The sequence below is a fragment of the Mandrillus leucophaeus genome, unplaced genomic scaffold, assembly GCF_000951045.1.
Source record: "Mandrillus leucophaeus isolate KB7577 unplaced genomic scaffold, Mleu.le_1.0 Scaffold379, whole genome shotgun sequence".
NCBI classification, from domain to species: domain Eukaryota; kingdom Metazoa; phylum Chordata; class Mammalia; order Primates; family Cercopithecidae; genus Mandrillus; species Mandrillus leucophaeus.
The window spans coordinates 415,324-430,597 of record NW_012104020.1 but is presented as its reverse complement, the minus strand read 5'-3'; the positions used below and the strand labels follow the sequence as shown (position 1 = coordinate 430,597).

General features: G+C 42.4%; 1 protein-coding gene across 1 annotated transcript in view; it reads left to right on the top strand.

Moving 5' to 3' along the window:
• Positions 1-15,274, top strand: part of NUFIP2 (nuclear fragile X mental retardation protein interacting protein 2) — a 54,680-nt gene that overhangs the window by 5,998 nt on the left and 33,408 nt on the right. The window contains exon 2 of the mRNA XM_011990364.1: positions 774-2,498. Within this exon, the coding sequence (XP_011845754.1) occupies positions 774-2,498 (1,725 nt within the window). The remainder of the gene's footprint in view (positions 1-773; positions 2,499-15,274) is intronic.

Below are 15,274 nucleotides of genomic sequence, written 5' to 3'. Positions count from 1 at the left end.
GAAACTGCTGATAGTGACTACCAGCTATTTATGGTTTTGTAGAAATGAAGTCTTTAATTTCCTTGTAATAATTACTGTTTCAATAAAACTTGATTTTTACCCAGAGGGTATCTCTGCTCTGAATTGTAAAGAAAATTTTAGGCCGGGTGCATGACTCACGCCTGTAATCCTGGCACTTTGGGAGGCCGAGGCTGGCGAATCACGAGGTCAGGAGATCAAGACCATCCTGGCTAACATGGTGAAACCCCATCTCTACTAAAAATCCAAAAAACATTAGCCGAGTGTGGTGGCGGGCGCCTGTAGTCCCAGCTACTCTGGAGGCTGAGGCAGGAGAATGACGTGAACCCAGAAGGCGGAGGTTGCAGTGAACCGAGATCATGCCACTGCACTCCAGCCTGGGCGACAGAGCGAGACTCCGTCTCAAAAAAAAGAAAATTTTATAACAGCCTTGTGAGAGTGATGGGTAGATTGATTTTGTTAGATGAGAGGTATTTGGCATACTGCTTAAGAGGTCTTTTTTTTTTCTGGCCTCAGACTTTGCTTTGAATTTTGGCTGAGTTCTACCTCTTGCTTTGCTTAGCAGTAGATTGCATTTCCTAGTCTGTGAAATGGGACTGACAAGTGTCTTCTCATAGAGATGTGAAATAATATAAAGCTACAGTTCATAGCATAGTGTCTAGCATACAGTAAATATTTCTTAAATGTTAGGTATTAGTGTAATTTACATGTTGTGATTTTTTTTTTTAAATAAACCGTCTTTTTTCCTCCCCTAGGCTATGGTGAACTAAACGGTAATGCTGGAGAAAGAGAAATCTCTTTAAAGAACCTGAGTTCTGATGAAGCCACCAACCCTATTTCCAGGGTCCTCAATGGCAACCAGCAAGTTGTAGACACTAGCCTGAAGCAGACTGTAAAAGCTAACACCTTTGGGAAAGCAGGAATTAAAACCAAGAATTACATTCAGAAAAACAGTATGGACAAAAAGAATGGGAAGTCTTATGAAAATAAATCTGGAGAGAACCAGTCTGTAGATAAGTCTGATACTATACCAATTCCAAATGGTGTGGTAACAAATAATTCTGGCTATATTACTAATGGTTATATGGGTAAAGGAGCAGATAATGATGGTAGTGGATCTGAGAGTGGATATACAACTCCTAAAAAAAGGAAAGCTAGGCGCAATAGTGCTAAGGGTTGTGAAAACCTTAATATAGTACAGGACAAAATAATGCAACAAGAGACCACTGTCCCAACCTTAAAACAGGGACTTGAAACTTTCAAGCCTGACTATAGTGAACAAAAGGGAAATCGAGTAGATGGTTCGAAGCCCATTTGGAAGTATGAAACTGGGCCTGGAGGAACAAGTCGAGGAAAACCTGCTGTGGGTGATATGCTTCGGAAAAGCTCAGATAGTAAACCTGGTGTGAGCAGCAAAAAGTGTGATGATCGGCCCAAAGGAAAGCATGCTTCAGCTGTTGCCTCCAAAGAGGACTCATGGACCCTATTTAAACCACCCCCAGTTTTTCCAGTGGACAATAGCAGTGCTAAAATAGTTCCTAAAATAAGTTATGCAAGCAAAGTTAAGGAAAACCTCAACAAAACTATACAGAACTCTTCTGTGTCACCAACTTCATCTTCATCATCATCATCATCTACTGGGGAAACTCAGACCCAATCATCAAGTCGCTTGTCCCAGGTCCCTATGTCAGCGCTGAAATCTGTTACTTCTGCCAACTTTTCTAATGGGCCTGTTTTAGCAGGAACTGATGCAAATGTTTATCCTCCAGGGGGTCAGCCACTGCTAACTACTGCTGCTAATACTCTAACACCCGTCTCTTCTGGGACAGATTCAGTTCTCCAGGACATGAGTCTAACTTCAGCAGCTGTTGAACAAATTAAGACTAGCCTTTTTATCTATCCTTCAAATATGCAAACTATGCTGTTGAGCACAGCACAAGTGGATCTGCCCTCTCAGACAGATCAGCAAAACCTGGGGGATATCTTCCAGAATCAGTGGGGTTTATCATTTATAAATGAGCCCAGTGCTGGCCCTGAGACTGTTATTGGGAAGTCATCAGAGCATAAAGTGATGGAGGTGACATTTCAAGGAGAATATCCTGCCACTTTGGTTTCACAGGGTGCTGAAATAATTCCCTCAGGAACTGAGCATCCTGTGTTTCCCAAGGCTTATGAGCTGGAGAAACGGACTAGTCCTCAAGTTCTGGGTAGCATTCTAAAATCTGGGACTACTAGTGAGAGTGGAGCCTTATCCTTGGAACCCAGTCATATAGGTGACCTGCAGAAAGCAGACACCAGTAGTCAAGGTGCTTTAGTGTTTCTCTCAAAGGACTACGAGATAGAAAATCAAAATCCTCTGGCCTCTCCTACGAACACTTTGTTAGGCTCTGCCAAAGAACAGAGATACCAGAGAGGCCTAGAAAGGAATGATAGCTGGGGTTCATTTGACCTGAGGGCTGCTATTGTATATCACACTAAAGGTAACTCATTTGTTTCCTATGCAAAGATTTTTATTGGCCAATTTAGTATATTTATATTAAGAATTTTAAGAGAATTAGTTGTTCATATTAAGAGTATTTTAAGAGAATGACAATGTGGATAAGCAACTAACATCAAACTGATTCAGGGTCTTTGGAACTAGTATGATTAAAATTTAGAAGAAATGTTCACTTTTCCAACTTAAAATGGTTTTTAAAAATACAAACATAATTGACCTACCTGGTTCAAAGAAGTGAGGAGAACTTGCTTAAAGGTGTTGATGTTATATTTTCTTTTGACCGAGTGCTTTAAAAAAAATTTTATTGAACATATGTTCTCCTTCCTTTGCTTTTTTGTTTCTCCTTTGCTTTTTCTTTGTTTTTTCTTTGAGAGGGAGTCTCACTCTGTTGCCAGGCTGGAGTGCAGTGGTGTAATCCCGGCTCACTGCAACCTCCACCTCCCAGGTTAAGCGATTCTCCTGCCTCAGCCTCCTGAGTCGCTGAGATTACAGGCACGTGCCACCACGCCCGGCTAGTTTTTGTATTTTTAGTAGAGATGGGAGTTTCACCGTGTTGGCAGGATGGTCTCGATCTCTTGACCTTGTGATCCACCTGCCTTGGCCTCCCAAAGTGCTGGGATTACAGGTGTGAGCCACCGCGCCCAGCTTCTTGTTTGTTTTTGAGACGGAGTCTCTCTTGCCCAGGCTGGTGTGCAGTGGTGGGATCTCGGCTCACCGCAACCTCTGCCTCCTGGGTTCAAGTGATTTTCCTGCCTCAGCCTTCCGAGTAGCTGGGATTGCAGCCATGTGCCACCATGCCCAGCTTATTTTTGTATTTTTAGGAGAGACTGGTTTCACCATGGTGGCCAGGCTGGTCTCAAACTCCTGACCTCGTGATCTGCCCCCCTCTGCTTCCCAAAGTGCTGGGATTACAGGTGTGAGCCACTGCGCCCAGCTTCTCCTTTGCTTTTTGTATCATATGCTTCTTTATTAGTGAGCTCATTTAGTAGTTCTAATTTGCTTAAAATGAGTAGAAGCACTATTTTTGAAGAGGAGTCTGATAAGTCTTAAAAGGAGTAATGGATGCCAATTTGTAACTAGAAAATAAGTTAGACAAATTACAATGTCAAGCATGATAAGCATAGTCGAGACCAGGCTCTTGGGAGTCTCCTTTTTATAGCCCCAAAGCCCAAGTTTAAAGGGAACCAGGTATCTTTCAAGTTTCACGCTAGTAACTCTCTTTCTTTTTTTTTTTTTTGAGATGGAGTCTTGCTCTTGTCGCCCAGGCTGGAGTTCGGTGGCGTGATCTTGACTCACTGCAACCTCTGCCTCCCGGGTTCAAGCGATTCTCCTGCCTCAGCCTCGCACATAGCTGGGATTACAGGCGCCCACCATCACGCCTATTTTTAGTACAGACGGGATTTCCCCATGTTGGCCAGGCTGGTCTCAAACTCCTGACCTCAGGTGATCCACCCACCTGGGTCTCCCAAAGTGCGGGGATTACAGGTGTGAGCCACTGTGCCGGGCCTCATGTTAATAACTTTCTTAGAATGTGATATGTTTGTGTCTTAAAGAAAATTTTGCTCTATGGCATAACTCTAATCTAAATCTTTAGAGCAAATAATGAGGTTTAACGAATGATGTTTATATCCTTTTGCTTTTGAGAACAGTGGGTTTCAGTATTCCCGTACTTTGCTATGTCTTCCTCCCTTCTCTAACAGAAATGCATACTCCATGCATGCATGTACACACTTAGTACATAGTGTATATTCCCATTTTAATAGTGGTTCATTTAGGCAGTGACTTGCAGGGAAGGGGGACCATACCAGATTGTGGGAATTAGGTCATTACCATATTCTCTCTGGAAGAAATATTGCCTGAGAGATGAATAACAAAGCAATTTATGTGACTTTTAAGCATATTTCCTAGTCTGCATACCTTTCCTTATCTGCAAGCTGGAAGACTTGAGTATAATAAATAGATGTCCTTTTAATATTATTTTACTTCCTTAAAAATGGAAGTAGTAGAATAGCTTAATGGAAGTTTTAAGAGTAGGAATTCTCAAAGATAACATTTACCTGATTTCACTTGTTCTCCAGCTCTGCTCTTTGGAGGTAAATATAGGAGTTGGTTGTTTTTAGGAATATTAGGACAAAAAGAAATGCTTCATTTTTTAAGACATGTATTGTACATTAGTTAGCCTCTGCCGGGGGAGTTGGGTTTTTTGGTATTGCTTTCTGTGCCGTCTGCCCTCTAGAGACTGTCACTAGAAAATGTTTACCCAAGTATTTTGCACTGGTGATCATTGTGTGAGCCTGAGAGGATATCTGGTTGTGTTTTATGTTCTCTTACCATCTCCAAAAAAATTGTAGGAGGCCCAGTGTGCTGGATCATGCCTGTAATCCCGGCACTTTGGGAGGCTGAAGTGGGAGGATCACTTGAGCTCAGGAGTTTGAGGCCAGCCTGGGCAACAATGTGTAGTCCCAGCTACTTGGGAGGCTTAGGAGGAAGGATCACTTGTGCCTGGGAGATCCAGGTCTGCAGTGAGCTATGATTGCACCACTGCACTCGAGCCTGGGCAGCAGAGTGAGACCCTGTCTTTCAAAACAAAACAACAAAACGTGGGATATGCTCCCTTAGCTGGCTGGTTAATAGTTTTATGTACAATTTCTATTATGTGGAATTGCAGGCCATTTTTAAATGGGAATGTTAACTTGCATTATTCTTTATACATTTTCCCTATCCATGGGCTAACTGAATATGAAATCAGTGGTATTTAGATAAGCTGAATACCCCTATATGGGTGCAGTTATATTTAGTTTTGCTGGTGTTAATGAAAAAATTTGCTTTAGATAAAGTGTGTCATCTTGAGTTTTGTATTTGGACATGATTGGAAGTTAATCAGATTGGCATCAAAATTTTTACCCCTCTAGAACAATAAATAATACTCAGTTCAATTAGGTTCCAGAGTAGCAAGTTCTTTGAATTCCTGCCAAATGTTGATTAGTCCATGAGTGGTCCATTGGCCCACTCATTTTTCTTTACTTGAATTAGATTTAAAGATCTTTTATAAGTGAAGGCTTTTTTTTTTTTTCAAGTTAAACTCTAGAAGAAGTCATAATCAGTTGGGCTACTGGAATATCCTTTAAGAACATCTGTATTATTTTCTTTGTGCTTTAGTGTAGTCTTCAAATGTTCAGTAGTAATCTCTAAGTGAGTTGAAGTTGGGCTTAGAATTGGAAGTTTTCTGCATTTCTCCTAACTTCAAAAATAAGCTGTTCAGCAACTTAATTTGGAAATAGTGGGTAAGAGAGTACATTATGTCACTTCTTTGGGAATGGTGTGCTATTTATTTATATAAAGGAAGGTATTTTTATTTTATTTTTGTTGTTGTTGTTGTTTGTTTGTTTTGAGACGGGGTCTTAGTCTGTTGTCCAGTCTGGAGTACAGCGTTGCAATCTTGGCTCACTGCAACCTCTGCTGCCTAGGTTCAAGTGATTCTCCTGCCTCAGCCTCCTGAGTAGCTGGGATTACAGGTGCACACCACCATGCCTGGCTAATTTTGTATTTTTAGTAGAGATGGGGTTTTACCATGTTGGTCAGGCTGGTCTCCTGACCTCATGGATCCACCTGCCTTGGCCTCCCAAAGTGCTGGGATTACAAGCGTGAGCCACCGCGCCTGGCTAGGACTTTTTTTTTAAAATACAGGAACTTTTTAGATTAAGTGTAAGTGTAATACGGATTTTTAAAAATGTGAGTGTTAGTACAGTTGAGGGTATGAAGTAAAGATACAATAGAGCATAAAAGGGATTTGTGTGGATTCTGATTCTTGGGATTTTCCTTTTAGCCTTTTTTTTTTTTTTAATTAAAGAGACAGGATCTCATTGTCACCCAGGCTGGAGTGCAGTGGCACTATCATAGCTCACTGTAGCCTTGAACTCCTGGGCTCAGGTGATCCTCCTGCCTCAGCCTCCTGAATAGCTGGGACAGCAGGTGTGCACCGCAATGCCTCGCTAATTTTTTTATTTTTATTTTTTGAGATGAAGTCTCGCACTGTTGCCCTGGCTGGAGTGCAGTGGCGTGATCTCAGCTCACTGCACCCTCTGCCTCACAGGTTCAAGAGATTTCTCCTGCCTCAGCCTCCCTAGTAGCTGAAATTACAGGCATGAGCCACTGTGCCCGGCCGCCCAGCTAAGTTTTGTGTGTGTATATATGTATATAGTGATGGTGTCTCTGTATTTTATCTAGGCTGGTCTTGAACTCTTGGCCACAAGGGATCCTTCTGCCTCAGCCTCCCAAAGTGCTAGAATTATAGGTGTGGGCCACCATACCTATCCTAACTTTTTTTTTTTTTTTTTAGACGGAGCCTCACTCTGTCACCCAGGATGGAGTGCAATGGTGCGATTTTGGCTCGCTGCAACCTCTGCCTCCTGGGTTCAAGTGATTCTGCCTCAGCCTCCCAAGTAATGCGGATTACAGGCGTGTACCACCATGCCTGGCTAATTTTTTGTATTTTTAGTAGAGATGGGGTTTCGCCATGTTGGCCAGACTGGTCTTGAACTCTTGACTTCAAATGATCCGTCTGCCTTCACCTCTGAAAGTGCTGGGATTACAGGCATGAGCCACTGTGTCCGGCCTAATTTTTGTATTTTTAGTAGAAATGGGGTTTCACCATGTTGGCCAGACTTGTCACAAACATCTGACCTCAAGTAATCTGCCTGCCTCGGCCTCCCAAAGTGCTGGGATTATAGGCATAAGCCACCACACCTGGCTCCGATGGCTTTTTTAAGAGACAGCGTCTCACCCCATGACTCAGGCTGGAATGCAGTGGTACGATCCTAGCTCACTGCACCCTTGAACTCCTGGGCTTAAGGGATCCTCCCTCCTCACCTCCTGTGTGTGTAGCTGGGACCATAGGTTTATGCCACCACCCATGTTGTCTGGGCTGGTCTGGAATTCCTGCCCTCAAGTGATCCTTCTGCTTCAGCCTCCTTAAGTATTGAGATTACAGGCATGAGCTACCATGTCTAGTTTGTGATGGCTGTTAGTGTATGTACCTGAGACATATAACTGCCTTCTTAAAAGTTGTTATCTCGGTCATTTGAAGCCAACTCTTTTGAAATAATAATTGATATGAGTTGTGTGTTTGGTCAGAGTGCCAGTTTGAACTGGGTTGATCTGTCTTGCGTGGCTGTTGTGGCACTGAAGGATATGAAGCATTTGAAATGCTGACATTTTGATCTATTCATTTTAAAGTAGGCTGGGGCCGGACATGGCTCACACCTGTAATCCCAGCACATTGGGAGGCCGAGGCGAGTGGATCACCTGAGGTTAGGAGTTTGAGACCAGCCTGGCCAACATGGCGAAACCCCATCTCTACTGAAAATACAAAAATTAGCCAGGCATAGTGGTGCAGGCCTGTAGTCTCTGCTAATTGGAAGGCTGAGGTGGGAGAATCGCTTGAATCTGGGAGGTGGAAGTTGCAGTGAGGCCGAGATCTCACCACTGCACTCTATCCAGCCTAGGAGACAGCGAGACTTCATCTCAAAAAATGAAAATAAAAATAGTCTGCATACTGTGGCTCTCGCCTATAATCCTAGCATTTTTGAAGGCTGAGGCAGAAAGATTGCTTGAGCCAAGGAGTTTGAGATCAGCCTGGGCAACATAGCGAGTCCTGATTGCTACAAAAAAATTTTAAGCATTAGCTGGGCATGGTGGCATGTGGAGGCTGAGATAGAGGATATCACCAAGCCCAAGAGGTCAAGGATACAGTGAGCCATAATCATGCTGTTGCACTCAAGGTTATGCAACAGAGTGAGACCCTGTCTCAAAAACAAAACAGTTGGTATTAAGCAATTGCTTACAGATCTATGTTCACGTAGATTAATATGGCACCAATTTGGGTAGACTGGAAGCCATTTTTCTATTGACTAGAAGATCAGTTTCTTGGAATAGTGCAGGCAGAGGTATAATAAAGGTTTTCTGCTTTGTATTTTCAACCATGTAAATGATCTGAAGTTTTAAAAATCATTTTTTTTAAAAAGCTTTTAGATTGGGAAAGGGCATAAGGGAATGGATAAGATTACATCAACAAGATTTAGGAAATAGGATATGAAGAGACAAATTATGATTAATCCATAAAATTGACAGGGACTAGGTATAGTTCATATTTGTTTACAGAAGGATCTGAATATTAAATTTTCTCTTCTAAACACAATGTGAATAAGTATTTTCACGTTTGCTGCATTTTATTTTATTTTATTTTATTTATTTATTTTTTTTTTTTTTGAGCGGAGTCTCGCTCTGTCGCCCAGGCTGGAGTGCAGTGGCCGGATCTCAGCTCACTGCAAGCTCCGCCTCCTGGCTTTACGCCATTCTCCTGCCTCAGCCTCCCGAGTAGCTGGAACTACAGGCGCCTGCCACCTCGCCCGGCTATTTTTTGTATTTTTTAGTAGAGACGGGGTTTCACCGTGTTAGCCAGGATGGTCTCGATCTCCTGACCTCGTGATCCTCCCGTCTCGGCCTCCCAAAGTGCTGGGATTACAGGCTTGAGCCATGCTGCATTTTATTGAAATTGCTACCTGAATGCCTATGGCATCACAGCTGTCTTCCTAATAATCTTATTAATGTGCACCTGCAAATTTTACAGTTTTAAGATTTGCTTTGGTTTTAGCCCTGGCTGGATTCCCTAGATTTGAAAAGGATCCCTGTTTATAAGGATATAATAATGTGGGACATATAGGAATGAATGTAACAAATAATTCCTAATTTGGTATAAGATCTCCATTCTCCCAGTGAGAGAACTCATACTGGCTGTTTAGCACCCATACTGGCTTCTTGATGTGTCATGATGTCTGCTTTATGAATACAGTAATAATAAATTCACCTTGATACTGGTGAAAGATCACTTGTAAGGAATTTATGGAAGTTAAAATTTAACTTCCAGATTTCACTAGCTTAAGTCCTGAGTGTGAGAGAAATAACCATCTATGCTGTAAGAAGAGCAGACACTATTACTGTAATGGTAGTAGCAAAACCAGAAATTGTTTATTACTATTATAGTAGTAGCAGTTCCATTCCAAGCAACTTTTACCCTTATAAAGTACATGGGATTAGAATAAGTAGAGCAGTAGAAAAGAGAAAAATAACAAAAACAACTTGAGTTCTGAGTTTCTATTTAGGGGTAGTCTGGATAATTCTTATCCTGGTTTGTTGTAGCTTCAGAGAAGAGTTCATTAAGGGGTCTACTGAAAAGGTGGTGACTTCTAACTGTCTTAATTCAGAATTACTTGAAAACATGCTGTTCTCTTCTCTTCTCTTCTCTCTTTTCTTTTGCTTTCTTTCGCTTCCTTTCCCCTTCCTTTTCCCTTTCCCTTTTCGACAGAATTTCACTCTTGTTGCCCAGGCTGGAGTCCAATGGCGTGATCTCGGCTCACTGCAACCTCTGCCTCCTGGGCTCAAGTGATCTGCCTCAGCCTCCTGAGTAGCTGGGATTACAGGCGTGCATCACCACGCTCGGCTAATTTTGTATTTTTAGTAGACACTGAGGTTTCACCATGTTGGTCAGGCTGGTCTCAAAAACTCCTGACCTCTGGTGATCCACCCGCCTTGGGTTCCCAAAGTGCTGGGATTAGAGCCGTAAGCCACTGCACGTGGCCTGAAAACGTGCTATATTTCTCTCTGGGTATTGTCAAACTGAAAAAGGGTGGTAGAAATTTCTGACAAGCTTCTTTGTGAAAGAATAGGCAAGTATGGCAGACTGGTTAAGAAAAAGGAAATCAGAACAGCAAAACATGGTATAATAACCTGTAATCATCCAAAAAATGGGCAAATCTGAATTAAAGGGGAAAAGCAGAATTTTAATTTATCATATCATCCTTGCCGAATTGTACAGGATTTGATCCAAAATGTCTTAATAAGGTATTGGAAAGCATGATTAGTGATAAATTGATTTGGGGGTTCTCAGTTGTGGGAGTCAGTTTGTTTGGCATTATGTTTGATTTATTCTCTATCTCTGGTGGAGCCATTTACTTTAGATGTTAATTTTTAAAAGATGTTCTAGGTTCAGGCACAGTGGCACATGCAAATCCCAGCACTTTGGGAGGCTGAGGTGGGTGGATCCCCTGAAGTCAGGAGTTTGAGACCAGCGTGGCCAGTGTGGTGAAACCTGGTCTCTACTAAAAATATAAAAATGAGCCAGGCATAGTAGCGTGAGCCTGTAGAGTAGTCCCAGCTACTCTGGAGGCTTAGGCAGGAGAATCTCTTGAACCTAGGAGGCAGAGGTTGCTGTGAACCGAGATTGTGCTGCTGCACTCTAGTCTGGGTGTCAGAGCAAGACTATCTCAAAAAACAAACAAAATGTTCTATTAGCTGAGACAATGGTATTATTTATTTTTAAATGCAAAAAATAAGCTTCTAGTTAGCTTTAGCCCTTTTAGCTTCCATGAGGGATTTAATAATTAAATGCCGGATCTATTTGGTTTGATTATATGAAACTGCTGTTTTTGTAGGTCAGAAGTTGAGTGTGAGCAATGCCAAATGGGTCTACCTAATACTGTTTACAGTTATATTATTACTTCCTGGCTGATTTATGAATAGTATTTGTTCAACTCAGTATTTACTTATTGCACCAAGCCCTGTGGGAAGCAGTAGTGATAAATAGATGAAAGGTGAGGGTTTGTGTCATTGAGAAAATTGGTCTAATAGAGAAACACGGTCTAATAGAGAAACACATGGAAAGAAATGTATTACTCTTGTTGGCTGGGCACAGTGGCTCACACCTATAATCCCAGCACTTTGAGAGGCCAAGGCTGGCGGATCACTTGAGGTCAGGAGTTAGAGACCACCCTGGCCAACATGGTGAGACCCCCATCTGTCCTAAAAAAATATACAAAAATTAGCCGGGCATGGTGGCACATGCCTGTAGTCCCAGCTACTCAGGAGACTAAGGCAGGGGAATCGCTTGAACCTGAGAGATGGAGGTTGCAGTGAGCCAGGATTGTGCCAAATGTAGTTGGAACCCGTAAGGTGGGGGCAGGGTGAGGGAAGGGCAGTCAGGATTCCAAAAAGAAGTGGGCGTTAGTCTGTCTATTGTGCCCAGATAGTAAGATTACTTTAGGTGGAAGAAATAATAGTGTTCGAAGATTGCCAGCCATTGAGTTTGTTTAAAGGAAGGTGAATAGTACAAGTTTAAAGTCCTTTATAATTAGATAACTTAGTTATCTAATTAATATGTTGATGTACTAGCTATTGTGTCAGGTGCCAGGAGATACAAATTCAATTTCACAGTGCTAGTAGCTTTTGCTGTAGGCAGTGAGAATCCATTGAAAAGTTTTGAGCAGTGTGGTCACTTTCAGATTTCTCTATATATGTTTGAGACGGAGTCTCTCTGTGTCACCTAGGCTGGAGTACCATGGCGCGATCTTGGCTCACTGCAACCTCTGCCTCCTGGGTTCAAGCGATTCTCTTGCGTCAGCCTCCTGAGTAGCTGGGATTACAGGTGTGCACCACCACGCCCGGCTCATTTTTGTATTCTTAGTAGAGACAGGATTTCACCAAGTTGGTCAGGCTGGCCTTGAACTTCTGACCGCAAGTAATCTGCCTGCCTCGGCCTCCCAAAGTGCTGGGATTACAGGCATGAGCCACTGCACCTGGCTAACAGATTTATATTTTTAAAGGAAAAGAATGGTTAGCCGGATTGTGGAAGACAGAAAGTGAGGCCTGAGTAATGGCAAAGGAGGCCAGTTAAAAGGCAACTGCATAAACATTCAGTAGATACTACTGCTTGAGCCAGGGCAATGACATTGGGCTAGAGAAAAAGAGATAGATAACCAGAAAGTTGCAAGTGTCTTACCTTTGGTTAAGATTTACCAGAGGTGAACATTGCCTCTGTAAATTCCTTAGTTTGAATTTCCTTGACTCTACCCACTCTTATATCCTACACCTTCACTATAACCGTCTTGGGGTCATTCTCTGTTTCTCAAATGTTCCTTGAGTTCCCTTTTCATGTTACGTCAATTTCTCTGGATAATCTTGTCCAGTTCTGTTACTACATATACTAGGCTTAAGACTTCTTCAGAGGCCAGGCGTGGTGGCTCACGCCTGTAATCCCAGCACTTTGGGAGGCCAAGGCAGGTGGATCACCTGAGGTCGGGAGTTCGAGACCAGCCTGGCCAGCATGGTGAAACCCTGTTTGTACAAAAAAACACAAAAAGTTAGCCAGGTATGGTGGCACATGCCTATAATCCCAGCCGCTTGGGAGACTGGAGCAGGAGAATCACCTGAACCCAGGAGGTGGAGGTTGCAGTGAGCCGAGATCGAGCCATTGCACTCCAGCCTGGGTAACAAGAGTGAAACTCTGTCTCAAAAAAACAAACCAAAAAAACCCTTGAGTTCAGACCATATATATTCCACATCATCGCTGCAATTCTATATATATTAAATTGAATTCATTCTCTTCCAAAACCTGCTTTTTCTTTCCTGCCTTTAGTGAATTAGCATTAACCCAATTTTTTGTCATTAGATTATATGGACCATTTCTCTAAGAGCTCCATTTTTTTCTTTTCTATCTCAGATACTGTCTTCATTTCTTCTTAACATTTATTGGGCTGTCTCTCTATATTGTCACTTCATCTATTCTGTTCTGTTCATTACCTGGAAGAATCATCACTGTTTAGTACAATAACCTTAGATTTCTTCAGTGGCTTCCCTTCACCTATATGATTAAGTAATAAACTTTATTTCATATGTAGCTTTTTACTCTGTCCCCTGAATAATGTTCTTTAAATCTCTCATTCTTAGTGACTTTGTGAACCATAGCGTCTTTGTTGCAACCACTCAATACTTGGTTCTGCATTGTAGCTCAAAAGCAGTCATAGATGGTACATATACAGTGGATGTGGCTGTGTTCCATTAAAACTTTTTTTTGTTTTTTAAGACACGGTTTTCTCACTATATTGCCTAGGCTGGAGTGCAGTGGCATGATCATAGCTCACTGTCTCCTTGAATTCTTAGACTCAAGCAATCCTCTTGCCTCAGCCTCCTGAGTAACTGAGACTACAAGCATGTGCTGTTAGCACACCCAGCTAGTTTTTAAATGTTTTGTAGACACAGGGTCTCACCATCATGCTAAGGCTGGTCTCAAGTGATCCTCCCGCCTCTGCCTCCCAAAGTGCTGCAATTACAGGTCTGAACCACCACAGGCCCTCATTAAAATTTAATTTGCAAAAACAGATAGTTGATAGTAATCGTTTGTTCACCCCTGCTCAAACGTACCTTGTTAAAGCACACACATACCACTAACCTTTGTTCATTGCTGATGCTCCTGCCGATAACCCACCCTCCCAAATGAAGTTGCTTACTACAATAAGCTCACAGAGGGCAGATTCTTTGTGGTTTTGCATCTATACCCTGAGCTGCTAAGTAGTATTTTTTTTCAATCAACTTGGAATTAAGAACTTGTGGGTAAGTGGACATTTCGCTATAGGAAGCATTGTGATAGGGTGGTATTACGTAGAAAGTCTGCTCTAGGAAATTGAACATTAACTTTTCATTTGAGTGGCATAGCTAAATATAAGTTTTGATATAAAGAAATTTCAGATTGGGTGGTGGTAGTGATTTAAAATACAGGATTTTGCTCTTAAGATATACTTGGTATATCTTAAGAGCAGAAACTTTTACTTAGGTTCTATTAGGTCTGGCCCTGTGGGCATTTCTCAATAAATATTTGCATAATTAGATGTTGTGATCACTCTTCAGAAAGAACTGGCAAGTTAGATTTTGTGATGTGTCTGTGTGTGTAGAAGAGAGCAGTGTTAAAAGATCAAGGCTGGGTGTGATGGCTCATGCCTGTAGTCCCAGCACTTTGGGAGGCCAAGGTGGGTGGATCACCTGAGGTCAGGAGTTTGAGACTAGCCTGGCCAACATGGCGGAACCTGTCTCTACTAAAAATATAAAAATTGGCCGGGTATGATGGCTCACGCCGGTAATCCCAGCACTTTGGGGGACCAAGGCGGATGGATCACAAGGTTAGGAGTTCCAAGACCAGCCTGGCCAACATGATAAAACCCTGTCTCCACTAAAACTACAAAAATTAGCTGGGTATGGTGACGTGCGCCTGTAGTCCCAGCTACTTGGGAGGCTGAGGCAGAAGAATCACTTGAACCCGGGAGGCAGAGATTGCAGTGAGCTGAGATCTCACTATTGCACTCCAGCCCAGGGGACAGAGCGAGATTCTCTCAAAAAAAGAAAAAGAAAAAGAAAAAAAAACCCAAAGAATCAGTTACTGAGGTGGAGCATCCCAAATCGGAGACTCTAAGATCCAGAATGCTTTGAGATCCAACATTTTTTCAGTACTGACATGATGTTCAAAAAGAAAATGCTCCTTGTCCAATAATATAATGGAAACATTCCAAAATCTAAAACACTTCTGGTCCCAAACATTTCAGATAAGGATACTGAACTTGTACGTGTATGATGATTTTGTATAATTCAAATTGCCTTCCTTAGCCGCCTTTATACTATTCACTTGCTTTGCTTCTCGGGATAGTCAAAACATTAAATTACACAAATGAGGGGCCAGGCGCGGTGGCTTATGCCTGTAATCCCAGCACTTTGGGAGGCCAAGGTGGGCGGATCACAAGGTCAGGAGATAGAGACCATCCTAGCTAACACGGTGAAACCCCGTCTCTACTAAAAATACAAAAAATTAGCTGGGCATGGTGGCAGGCACCTGTAGTCCCAGCTACTTGGGAGGCTGAGGCAGGAGAATGGCGTGAACCC